Consider the following 13603-nt stretch of genomic DNA (forward strand, 5'->3'; position numbering starts at 1 on the left):
TTTGCTTCTGAGAATCCAGAGCAACAATAATAATAATCCTTGCATTTGAGATAGCGGCCCATCATTTCGTTGAGACGTTTCAAAGAGCTTCCCGGTATACACTGTAAAGTGGATTGACTATATCTTGTGAGCGAAACGTGGCAGCCAGTTTGCGTACAGCGGTGTCGCACGAACAACAACAACAACCAAATTACATGTGTTACAGCGCCTTTCATGTTGGGAGGATGTCCCAAGGCGCTGGACAGACAGAGTTACGGACCCGAGCTGAGGGTCGGGAGGGAGCGGGGAGGGCAGGGCAGGGGGAGATCGAAAGCACGGTCGAAGAGGAGGGTCTTGAGGTGGGTCTTGAAGGTGGTGAGGGAGGGGGTGAGATGGAGGGACTGCGGGATGGAGTTGCAGAGGGTGGGTGCAGAGTGGTGGAAGGCTTACCCGCTGATAGTGGGATGAGTGAGGTGGGGGACGTGAAGCAGGTCAGAGCCACCTGAGCGGAGGGAGAGAATAGGGTGGTAGGGGGGTTAGATGGTCGGAGAGGTCAGGGGGAGCAAGACTGTGGAGGGCTTTGAAGGTGAGGACCAGGATCTTGAACTGTATTCTCTGTGTGATGGGAAGCCAGTGGAGTCGGGTAAGGATGGGGGTGATAGGGTCGCGGAGCCTGGTGCGGGAGAGGACACAGACTGCAGAGTTCTGGATGATCTGCAGCCTATGGAGGGAGGAGTTGGGAAGGCTGACAAGCAGGGAGTTTGCATAGTCGAGCCTCAGTGCAATGAAAGCGTGTATGAGGGTTTCAGCAGCCTGTGGTGTGAGACAATGTCGGAGTCGGGCGACGTTGCAGAGGTGGGGAAAGACAGATCGGGTCATGGCGCAGATGTGGGGTAGAAAGGATAGTTAAGGGTCAAACAAGACCCCAAGGTTCCAGACTGGCTTAGCAAGGTGGTGGGTTTCATACGGGTTATGGTGGTGGTGAGAGCGGAGGGGAAGATAGGTTCAAAGGTGTGGAGGGAGGGGTGGGTAGGGGCTGGGGTTGGAGGGGGAGATGGGGAGGGGGTAGCAGTTGCATTGGCAGAGGCAGCTGAGCAGATTCCCTTGACTTTGGATTCGAGTAAGTCCAGCTTCGCCTCGCAGTTGGCATTTGAGGTGAGGATGGGTGAGGCGTGAGAGATTGGCCGGAGGAGTCGGTTTGTGATGGAGAAGAGGAGCCTGGGGTTGTCCTTGGAGTAGAACAATGATTTAGGGGAGGCGAGGGCAGAGTGGTAGGATTTGACACGTGCCTGGGCTTTAAGGGAGCGGAGGTGGCTGGTGTACCAGGGTGATTTGCGTGAGTAGGAGACAGTTCAGGAAGAGAGGGGAGCGAGGGAATTGAGAGTGGAGGAGGGAGCTGTGGAGAAGTTTGACTGAGGAGGATAGATCATTGCAGGAGGACGCCCAGAGGGGAAGGAGTTCAGATAACTCCGAGGCAGGCGAGAGAGAGAGGGGGAGCAGTAGATAAGGAGAAGTTTGAGGGAAAGATTGGAGCGGTGATAGAGGAGGGGAAAGTTCCAGAGGAGCAAAGGGATCGTCTGAGCCGGGAGGGACGAGTTGTGAAATTAGCAGGCGATGCGGTGACTTAATGTTAAGAGCACAAGTGTTTCTTGAGCCCTGTCCTGCTGCTGGTTCCATCCTTAAAATAAAGCATTGACCATCATCTATTGCACTTATTCAAGGACCCTTGTTTTTGTAAATTGAAAATGACGCAACTGGTTTGGGTTTGTAGAGTCCTGACTAGAAACTCAGATTGAAATGAGCAGCCAGGACATTGTGTTGACTGCGATACACTATGTACAGACCCACAGGCACACAGTCACTGAAGAGATAGAGGGGGATCTTATCCAGACCATTAAACCTTTTTTTGGGGGGGAGGGGCGCGGGTCAGCGAGAGAACGAGAGAGAGAGAGAGTGGGTAATGTTAGGAATTGGGGAAAGAGAAAATAAGCAGAGAGTAAAGAGAGGGGAGAGGCGCAGAAGGAGAGAAGAAAGAAGGGAGGAAGACAAAAGGGAAGGATTGTTAGAAAATGTAATTGATTATTTCTCGTACAAAGGCTTGGGCAAACTGAGCTAACTGGAATCTAAGTAGGTAAAACAACATAGTTTGTCAGTGAGAGCATCGTATCTGTTGATTGATGAGTCATGAGCTGGATTGCGCTAGAGTCGCCCTGGAATACTGTGGACCCGCCTGCCTCAGGAACCAGACTGGAGACCGCTGCAGAGGGTGGGATCGATTCCGACACATCACCTCGGAGCCAGGAGACCCTCTTGCCTCACTCCTCTCCATGCCTCGCTGGGAGAAAGTGAGTGAGAGAGAGGGAGAGAGAGAGAGACAGAGACAGAAATGGAGGGTGGCAGAGTGGTAGTCATGTGCAGTGTCTATCACAACACCGTGTAGCTTCTGCTGTTTGCCTCCACTCCATCAGGGCAACACACCTCTACCCGGTACACTGTGTGATCACATCAATTTAAGGAGAGGAGGTGGGGGGTAGTGCTTACGGTCACCTCACCCCTCCCCCTGGCTCGGGGTCAGACTCCGCCACTGTCAAGCGCTCCGGGATGCGATCCCCCCCCATGTTACTTAACCACGAGTTCTAGTCACTCAATCCTGAATCCTGACCTGCGTCACGTCCTCACCTTGTAGGACCTGAGGATGAATCCCATTTTTTCTCTGTTGCTCTCGGTCTCTCTCAGGGGTTTTTCTCCCGGGGGAAAGAAACAAACAACAACAACTTGCGTTTGTATAGCACCTGTCACGTCGGCAGGAAGTCCCATAGCGCTGGACAGTCAGGGATGTGCACTGGGTTGGGGTTTAAAATACCAGCCTGGCTCAGCCGGTAGCACTCTCGCCTCTGGAGTCAGAAGGTTGTGGTTCAAGCACCGCATTGGGATTCAGTTGGTCTAGACTGATACACACAGCACACCAATGTGGTGCTGGAGGAGTCGGAGGAATCATGAGATGTTTAAACTGAGGTCCTATCTGCGGGTAAAATATATACAGTCAATTTCATTTGACACTTTACAAAAAAAATCAATTAAAACAGAATGTTGGCCTGATGTTGCTACATGTGAAATGACTGCCATGTTTGCCTGGTGGGGGGGGAAAAAAACCCATCACTGCATGACAGTAATTGAAGTGAAGCACTTTGTGGGGGTTTTGAGGTGATTAATAATAGAAGGCGATTTCTCTCATGAGCTCATTATGGAATGGAAAGTGTGACACGGGTGTGGATACCAGCAATCTGTACCGAGATGGTCTGCTCCTGTTAATAATAATATTGATAATAATCCTTGAACTTTACATAGCTCCTTATCATGTCTTTCAGACGTCTGAAAGCGCTTCACAGAATATACTGTAAAGTGAGTTGGCTGTACATTCTGTGGATGAAACACGGCAGCCAATTGCGCACAGCAGCGTCCCCACACAAACAGTCGTGGATGGAGTGACCAAATCTATGTATCTATTTATCTATTTATTTAGTTTATTGAAAGGTTTATTATGTAATGGGGTAACGTGGCCTTTTCTGGGAAGAGACGTCAGCAATGAGGTAACTTCATCTCCGGACTGCATCATAGGGCGGAGAGGGTGTTGGAGATTTAGTTCTGCCTTTCGATGTGACTGCGCTCCTAAGATAATAAAAGTTGCCTTGATGTTAAACTCTGTACTTTGAAAAGAAAAGATAATGAGTCAAGGCATTGCGCTATCACACAGCTACCCCTGACCCTTGGAACCGCAGCTCTGATAATTAGCACAAAAATACTTGACATTGGGACTGGATTGAGTAGTGCTTGAGTGACAAACAAATAGCCTGGACTCAAAGGGCAAGGCGAGATGGAGAGAGGGGAGCACAGCAGATGGGGTGGTGGTGTGGGGGGATGCGGTGTGTGAGGGGGATGACGGGTGGGGGAGAGGGGGGTGAAAGAGATGGAGTGGGGAAGGAAGTGGAGAGGCGTCGGGAGAAGATTTTAGTAAGTGGGGTTGTGTTTGTTACCATTACGTCTTGAAAAGTATAATTATTGCTTAATTAAAAATAATTGTAGGCCCACAGCTGTCGCAGAGCTTCAACAAAATGTGTCCAAACAGTGGCCATTTTGCTTGTCAGATGTGGAGGCACTTCCACATTGGTGAACCAACATCCAATTCAACCTGAGGGATTGAAATGGATCCCTTGTCACCTTATCGCATCAAAACACCTCAAAGGCTGGTATACACGTGACCAGTAGCCACTGGGTTGGACAGCGTCGGTTAAACATCTCAATCGAAGGACAAGATCTCCAACATTGCTCCCCCAGCTCTGTACTGGGGCGAAACCTTCGGCAAGTTTCCTTACTCCACACACACACACGCCTCTGTTTACCTAGTATTAAATGGGAACCCGGTTGTCAGTCGATTGTCGGATCGCTCTCTGGGGGTAATAATCCCTCCAAAATAATAATAATTTAATCACTCAATCCACGGCTGTTTGCGGGACACTGCTGTGCGCAATTGGCTGCCGCGTTTTGCCCACAAAGTGCACAGTCACTCCGCTTTACGTTGTATCCCCTGAAGCGCTTTGAGACGTCTCGAAGACGGGGGGGCAAGGCTCTGTCTCAAATGCAAGGATTATTATTAGTAGTAGTATTACTGACCGCCAGCCTGGACTGTGAGCTCAAAGTGAGTATATTCGCCAAACACAAGGAACACGCTCACAAAATAAATGGTACCGTAAGCCCGGCAGGTTATGCGGCAGATAAACACCGATCTCAGGTTACGCTCAAAAAAGTTATGATACAAAGTGGAATGAATTGAACCAAATTGTAGAGATTGGAGCAATGCCTTGGGAATCACAGCAAAAGCGCGCCAGCCTGTGGCCAAACCAAGAAATAGCAAGTCTGTTCGTAGATTCGAGCATCCTCATATCGTTTACACAAGTTGCATAATACAGAGTCTGGATCGAACTCTGTTGTTGTGAAATGTGCCCAATCACAAAGCAGGGAATGTGATGTTAATGAGCTGGTCCTTATTAACCAGCCAGATAACTAGCTAACTAATTGCTAGTTGCAATAAGCTAGATATAATTCAAAAATATCAAATGCAAGGATTATAATTATTATTATTATTATTATTAACTAGGAGCTTTACTTGTTATCTTCTTCAGGTGGACAGTGTAGCGGGAGCTTTACTTTGTATATAACCCATCCTGTAGCTGACCCGGGAGTTGTGAGAAGTGACGCTGTGAGCCTGAAAATGTGAAAAAGCTGCATTTTCAGCAAAAATATCCCTTTGTCTGAAGGAAAAGGAAACAATTTATCACAGTTGCATCTCAGTCACTTGTATTAGGTCAGCTTGGCTCAGTTGGTAGCACTCTCACCTCTGAGCCAGGACGCTGTGTGGTTTCAAGCCCCACATCGAGACTGGAAACTCACATAGACTGGGGTGACATTCCGGGGCAGTGCTGGGGGTGTGGGAGATTCACCATGTTCTGGATGAGACGTTAAACTGAATTCCCATCTGCTCATACCTTCCCAGGTATTCAGGTTAATGTTGAAGATCCTGCAGCGCTATTTGAAAAGAGAAGGGAATTTCTCCCAGTTTTCCTGACTCAACAATCCTCGAGATAAAAATGGCCATTCACTTGCACGGCTGTTTACTGCGCGCAATTTGGCTGCCGCGTTCACCTACAAAACCCATAGTCACTACACGTTACAGTAAACCCTGCGAAGAGCTTTGAGATGCCTTCCTCCTGGAGCAAAGGCGTTGTATCAAACTCCAAGCGATGGGGGAAGGAAGAGAAGCCGGGTAGACAAACATATCTTGTCCTTATAATTTAAAAAGGAAAAAAAATACATGTCGAACAACATTTTCATATCAGTGTAACTTTCAAGGCCAAGCCGAACGACAATCCAGCACATTCTATCAACCACCAAGGCCGTGAGGGTCAGAAGCCAGCTCCCCTCCAAGTAACACATGGCCAGTTGAGCCAGCAGCTGATAGCTGATGGTATAAAAGTAGCCATCGATCCACCAGGAGCTCAGAGCCCGCGTCTGTGCAGTGAGTCCCACTCCAAGCCGTGTGGTTATCTGCTTCCTCCGACCGAGCTTTGTTTTTACTTCATCTCCTCCGACCAGAGGCCGTTCTTCCTTGACTGAGACACCAGCCACTCCTCCACAAGCAGAATGAAGCTGGTTCTCTGGGCCCTGAGCTGTTGCCTCTTGGCTTCCATGCCGAGTGCGAGAGCGCAGGTGACTGAATACGGAATCAAGGTCTGCGGCCGGGAGTTTGTCCGCATGGTCATTGACTCCTGTGGAAGCTCCAGGTTGAGGAGGCATTCCTCTGAGAGAGCCCAGAGGAGGCACAGCCTTCACGGTAAGTGATGGCACCTGTGCCTATTGACGCCTCTTATCTGAACATTAATGGAGCTTTATTCAGGTGGGGAGGAAGAGGGGTTAAGAAGAAAAGTTTTCAGGCAGAGATTTACACTTGTTTTTCCACACAAAAGGCAGTCATGGAAATCTGGAACTCTTTCCCCCTCAAAAGGCTGTGGATTCTGGCTGGATCAATGGAGATTTTCCAGGCTGAGGTGGATAGAGCTTTGTTAGGTGAGGGTAGCAAGGGATATGGAGCAAAGGCAAGGAAATGGCACTGAGGTACAGGTAAGCCATGATCTAATAGAATGGAGGAACAAGCTCGAGTCACTGAATGGCCTACTCCTGATCCTCGATTCCAATGTTCCTAGAGAGCCATTTAGGACATGGAATGACTCACCACAGACAAACTTGCGGTCGAATTGTGTAAGCGTTGAAAAGGGATATTGTATAACTGCTGGAGGGAAGTGAATGTAAAGGCTGTGAGAACCAGTGTTGGGCATCTCATGTGGTTCAGAGCTGCGAGTTTTATGTTTACTAGAAACAACATAAAACACCCGCTCAGGACTTTTAAGGTAACCTGGATATTCGACCATCTAACCAATAATATCGATCATCATAATGATCCTTGCATTTGATATGCTGATGAAATTTTTATTTATATTTATATTTTAGTCATGCATTCGGTTTCTTGATTGTTCTGGCCAGGATTGTGTGGGTGAGGGGGTAAGTGGATGTGGAGGAGGGGTGGTGTTTGAGGGATAGAGGTGGTTAAGAGTACAAATGGGGAAGGGACCAGGTTGTAATAATCAAATCCTGGCATTTGATATATCGCCTTATCACGTCGTCGAGATGTCTCAAAGCAGCCAGTTGCGCACAGCACAAACAGCCATGGAGCGAGTGACCAATTTTACTTGGGGGGGGGGGGATTGTTGGCCAGGACATTGGGAGAAAGAAACTCCCGACTCTTTGCGAATGCCTCTGAAGTGGGCAGAGAGTCACTGTGTACAAAGACAGCAGGTTACCCTCCCAGAGAAAGTGATGGGGAACATTCAAGTCGACTATTGGTGAATGCAGCAAGTTCTGCAATTACTTTCTGTGTAATTTTAACTGGATTTTTTTTTAAGATACTTAGTCTCATCATCAACAACTCCCAAGTCATGTTTAGCGTGGGCCAGAGCCCTGGGACATCTTTCCGACATGAAGGGCACTATACAACTGTAATTTGTTGTTGTTCTTGGTCAGATCGAGAGCTCTTGCTCCAATCCAATGTTAAGAGGAGCGCATGGGTCTGATATTTCCATCTCGTGCCATGTTGAAATCATGACGACGATAATAATCCTCGCATTTAACAGATCGCCTTTCAATCCACGACGGTTTGTGGGACGTCGCTATACGCGATTGGCTGCCGCGTTTCGCCCACAAAATGCACAGTCAATTCACTTGACAGTATGTTTTGTGAAGCGCTTTGAGACGTCTCGAAGATGTGACAAGGCGCTATATCAACTGCAGGGGTTATTATTAATTATCACCTCCAACTTTCTCAAAGCACTTTACAAAGTTTTTTTTGTCAAGTGTCTTGATAAGGGCAAGTGTCCAAATTGTAGGCAATGCAACAGCTAATTTGTACGCAGCGATATTCCCACAAACACCCGTGAAGCACTTGTGTGTATGTTTTTTTTAAAAAGATCTTTTCATTTGGACAAAACTAAGTGCTTTGGGTTCAATTAAATGAAATAAATTGTGTTGCGTTGCAGGCAAGCTGTTGGATCCTCTGGATAGCAGTCTCTGGGGTAGCAACGAGGAGCCTGAGAGCTCAGAGATCGACAGCACGGACTCCTCTCAGAGCGAGTCGGACGCAGCGGGAGAAGCAGACACCTGGCAGCTCTCGGCAGCCGGTTTCCGGGAATCTGTCAGTCCCGCGGGGATGGGTGATGAGCCGCAGGAGGGAGGGGTCGCCGTACCTTCTCCCGGAAGGGCCTCGCGTCTCAGGAGGGGTGTTGGACTGGCCAGGGTTTGCTGCAAGTGGGGGTGTTCCAGAAGAGATCTCACACGACTTTGTTAATGGATAGGATGGGGATGAGGGATTTGTGGGCAGCTGCTCTTAGAATCCACTGCAATATAACCAGACAATTTATTTTTGGGAGGCCGAGGCGTTGCTCAAATCAAAGACAATTTGAACATCGTTCCGCGAGCCACCTTCCTTTCCCCCTTCACCCCTGCCCTCCCCGTCCATCCAAATTCTTGGAAGCAATGATATAATTACCATCACTGCTATTTATAGAAAAAATGTAGAGGCAGAGCCATAGCCTTTCCAGTAGGGTCACTAGTTAACTATCAGGTGTGGGTGACTTGTTTGCCACACTCCTCTCTGGTTCTGAAGCCAATTGTTGCCTCACCTGCTCCCAACCATCAACCCCAACCCGATTCTTTCTCTAACAAAAAACATCCTGTGTACCATTTCACAAGGAGCAATGAATGGGGTGGTAGTGGGGGGGAGGGGGAAGAAACGCTGCAATTGAATGTTTAGCGATTCAGAAACTGGAGGCAAAGTCAGATGGCGAAATTTGACTTTTGGTAGACAAAGAATTCTTCACTTTATTCCATGAAATATATCATTTGTCTGCTTCCAATTACTGCGCTAGGGTTTTGTAGGGATATTCGCAATTTTACAGCCTGTCCCTAAACATTTTGTGTGATAACTGAAGAGGAAAATAATAATTAATAATAATAATAATCCTTGCCTTTGACATAGCGTCTTATGTTGTTAAACCGTCTCAAAGCGCTTCACAGGATTTGACTGTGAAATGCAGTGACTGCAAATGTAAGCTTAGAAGCAAATGTTTTGGACGCCAAAGGAACATGAAATTAAATTATAAACAACCTTTACTGGATTCATTAGCAACCCAGATATATTTAAATATGTTATATTAATTTATTTCACCGCATACTAAAATAGAGCTAATTGGTGCATGTTTTGAAAAGTGCCTTTGGTGTATGGGTTAAAGCTTCATCATATTTATAGACTGTGGTTTTTTTTGTGTGTGTGCGTAATTTTGTGAGAGATCCTCATAAATTCTCTTGAGCATGGGAAAAGGGGAGTGGGGGAAAGAGAGAAAAGAGTCCGTGAATTCACTGAATGTTTCTCGTATGAATTCCTCAAATCTGTTACTTTCCTGACATTTAATCCCTTCCCTAATCTCGCGCTCCAGTGTTTTTGTGGTTGGATTTTGGATAGTTAAAATAAGACCTCTTTATCCCCTTTAAACATCCACAAACCCCTTCCCCTTTCCCCCTTTCCTACAAAGCCCAGCACTTTTCACCTCTACTGAGAGTGTGAGTGATTGAGCCCCCATCTTACCCCGCGGTGTGTGGGGGAAGAAAAAGCTCCATTGCTGTTGTGCATTGGAGCTTTATTTTTACACAGCACCTGTGCACTATTGAAATGCACCCAATTTTTTTTAACCAGAGGGTGGGAGGGAGAAGAAGGAGTGAAGTCACATACACACACAGGCTGTTGCTCAGAAATGACGCAGCTTTTGATCGAGAAGAACTGCGCTTATGATTTTTAAAAAGTCAATTTGCTTTAAGAACCTTCCTTTACAACATGGTTCTCTCATCGACTGACTCCATCATTGAGGCTCACGTGCGTCAGAGGGCTATTACCCACAAGTAAACTTTAAAGGGGTTTTATAACACAAAACTGGTCTAGGAATAACAGTGTCTCCTGATTTGTTGGGTTGGAACAACAACTTGCATTTATATAGCCCTGTTCAGTAGTGCTGTTTTCTTCTGTGCAGATTTCAAATGCACATTTGATAAAACCTGTGATGAACACAAGTCTCTCCAATGGAAACCCGAATGAGATTATTGTTATTGACTGTACGGATTGTTGGTTTGGTTACTTTTCCAATAAAATCAATACAAAAATAGCCTTTATTACAGAGCCTCATGTTTTATTTCGGGTGATGTTCTGGGCTTATTCATTCACAGGGACATAGAAGCTGTAGGAAGGCTAGTCAGTCCTTCGAGCCTGCTCCACCAGCTTCTTAGATCATGACAGATCTTTGAATCCCATTTCCCACCTTTGCTCCATACCACCTGGTACCTGCCTGCTTCACTGTTTGTTAGATAGGTTCTAAAATGGTCACAGGCCCAGGTTAAGGGGCAATAGAAACAGAACTTTGTAGCACAGAAGAAGCCTATTCGGGCCATCATGTTTCTCTTTGCAAGAGCAGTCCATTTAGTCCCATTTACCTGCCTTCCCTCCCACTGCTGTGCGCAATTGGCTGCCGTGTTTCACCCACAAAATACAGTCGATTTACTCTACAATATATTCTGTGAAGTGCTTTGAGACGTCTCAAGGTTACTTACTGCTAGGTAAACAGAGGCGTGTTCCTTTGAAAGCCTTTTGTTGGTGCCAGCTCAGCACAAAAAAATTACATTTGTAAAACGCCTTTCATGTCTGGAGGACGTCCCAAGGAGCTGGACAGAGTTTCGTTCCCGAGCTGGGGGTCGGGATCAGGGGGGGTGGAGGGCGGGGAAGCAGGAAGATCGAAAGCACGGTCGTAGAGGAGGGTCTTGAGATGGGTCTTGAAGGTGGCAAAGGAAAGGGACTGCGGGATGGAGTTCCAGAAGGTGGGGGCAGAGTGGCAGAAGGCCCGCCCGCCGATAGTGGGGCGAGCGAGGCAGGGTACGTGAAGCAGGCCGGAGCTCGCTGAGCGAAGGGAGCGGGCAGGATAGTAGGGAGTTAGGAGGTTGCAGAGGTAGGGAGGAGCAAGACCATGGAGGGCTTTGAAGGTGAGGACCAGGATCTTGAACTGAATTCTCTGTGTGATGGGAAGCCAGTGGAGTTGGGCAAGGAAGGGATTGATAGGGTCGCGGAGCCTAGTGCGGGAGAGGACACAGGCTGCAGAGTTCTGGATGATCTGCAGCCTATGGAGGGAGGAGTTGGGGAGGCCAACAAGCAGTGAGTTTGCATAGTCAAGCCTCGATGTAATGAAAGCGTGGAGAAACTGCTTAGATACCAAGCCCTGGATATACAAGTGTGTGTGTTGCACAAATGAGGACTTAGGTAAAGTGCTGTGGTACGTTACCCTGTGTGAGGGGTGCTATATGAATGCAAGTTGTTGTTGTTGTAACGACTGTCTTCCAGCCTGCTTTGCTTCGATAGAAAGCGCACAAGGTTTGGGAGGAGAATATGCAGTATATATTTTTTTTAAAAAACTGCTGGAGCTGATTAGTTCTTGTTCCTAGTCAAGGAGAGAAAGAAAGCTCAAATCCACAGCTGGAGTGCTATCAGCTTACACAAGGAACACAGAGTTCAGTGGAACACCAGAAAAACTGGAGCTGATCCTTTGTATTGACCTTATGCCTCTCCGTATCAACCGGGAGAAGCACCATTCCTCGGGAGTTTCCATCTGGGAACTTGTTACTTCTTGTCAGATTTCAGCCAAACTTCACAGGCAACTTCCTCGACTTTGACTCTGAGATCCTTGGTCCTGTTGAGAGCCCATATGTGCAGCCACAGAAGCAGATTCACCAGCTAAATGAATCACTTCAAAGACGCCGTCATATTCTTAACTTCGTCTCACTCGCTTTCTTCATTAACTCGCATTCAAAACAGGGAGGTTTGAGAGACCGAGTATCATGTTCAGGTCAATTCATTAAATAATAATAATAATAATCCTTGCATGTGAAATAGCATCTTCGAGACGTCTCGAAGCCCTTCACGGAATATATTAACTACGTGTTTTGTGGGTGAAACACGGCAGCCAATTGCGCACAGCAGTGTCCACAAACAGTCGTGGATTGAGTGACCAAATCATCATTATTATTTTTTGAAGGGATTATTACCACTGGAAAGGCAATCTGCCAATCGACTAACAATCGGGTTCCTACTTACTGCTGAGTAAACAGAGGTGTGCGGAATAAGGAAACTTGCCCTATGTATCGCCACACCTGGGAAGCAATATCTATCTGTTAGGTTAAGCCAACCCTATTACGCAATCCACCCCAGTCTATCTTAAGGGAGGTTTAAGATCGGCTATTCATTGATCCCCAGAAGTTATAACATGTAATGGAAAACTATTAATTTGATTCAACATTTTCACTATTTAACTTTGATGTAATTTCCATCATAAACATTTGCTCCCAATCCCCGGGAGGAAGCAGTAATAATATATATAATATGTGTATATAATTCTTGCATTTGATTTAGCACATTATCATGTCTTCGAGACATCTTAAAGCACTTCACAGAATACACTGTAAAGTAGATTGACTGTATATTTTGTGGGCGAAACGCGGAAGCCAATTGCGCACAGCAGCGTCCTCACAAACAGTCATGGATTGAGTGACCAAGTTATTATCGCTAGACCCATTTGGTAACATCCGAACCCAGCCCTAGCCCTGTAAACCCCAAATAGATCCTGACTGTGACTAACGCTAGCTCATTAAATTGCCTCAGAAAGCCAATGGTCGGAGGGTTCCCCTAAGGTTATGTTGGAGCGAGCGGATAACAGTCGATAATCAGCCAGCGTTCAGCAACGGTGACCTTGTCATATCACAGCGAGATAACCCTTTAAATTCTATAAATGCTTTCGTTGCTATCGGTCTGGCAAATGGCAATGAAAGTTAAACGTATCTCGTCATGGGTAGTTTCTATTCCTTCTGTTATTTTCTTTGTCTTTTGATAGCAACGCATCAATTTGCCCACGTTTGACCGCGAGGAACTGAAAGCAGTGGACGACAGCGCTCTGGAGTGAGGATACATTGGTTCCAGGTCTGCTCAGTGCGTTAAGCAACACGCAGTGCCTTTCACACCTGTGCACCTGAAGTACTTTGTGGAGATTATTAGTATTACCATCATCAAGCAAATGGTCGGTCAAACAGATTGTCTTTTAATGAGGGTTTTGAAACCAGGAGCAAAGCAAATGCATTTCGGGAGTCCTTTACTGAAGGGTGGAGGTGCAGTGGTTTAAGATTCGGCCACTGAACTGATGGTGGGATAGAGAGAATGAGGAACGAGGAATTCAATCCAGGTCCTTGCGCTTGCGAGTGCTCTAACCGATACACTGCAGGACTCTATGACTGAGTGTGGGATTGATTTCTGGTTAAATTACTTTAACCATGCGTCATGGGATCTTTAATGCTTACCTGAACAACTAGATGGGAGCTCAGTTTAATGTCTCATCCAAAACACAGCACCTCTGGCATTCCAGCACTTTCCCCTAGC

At 46.8% G+C, this 13603-nt stretch overlaps 1 protein-coding gene across 1 annotated transcript; it reads left to right on the top strand.

Moving 5' to 3' along the window:
* The first annotated feature begins 6034 nt into the window (after nt 1-6034).
* Nucleotides 6035-10298, top strand: LOC103181974 (relaxin family locus C type II precursor). Its single transcript, XM_007898795.2, has 2 exons — nt 6035-6367; nt 8124-10298. The coding sequence occupies exons 1-2, from the start codon at nt 6178-6180 to the stop codon at nt 8429-8431; spliced, it is 498 nt and encodes a 165-aa protein (XP_007896986.1). The 5' UTR covers nt 6035-6177; the 3' UTR covers nt 8432-10298.
* The last annotated feature ends 3305 nt before the right edge of the window (nt 10299-13603 follow it).

The sequence above is a fragment of the Callorhinchus milii genome, unplaced genomic scaffold (genome assembly GCF_018977255.1).
Source record: "Callorhinchus milii isolate IMCB2004 unplaced genomic scaffold, IMCB_Cmil_1.0 Scaffold21, whole genome shotgun sequence".
NCBI lineage: Eukaryota > Metazoa > Chordata > Chondrichthyes > Chimaeriformes > Callorhinchidae > Callorhinchus > Callorhinchus milii.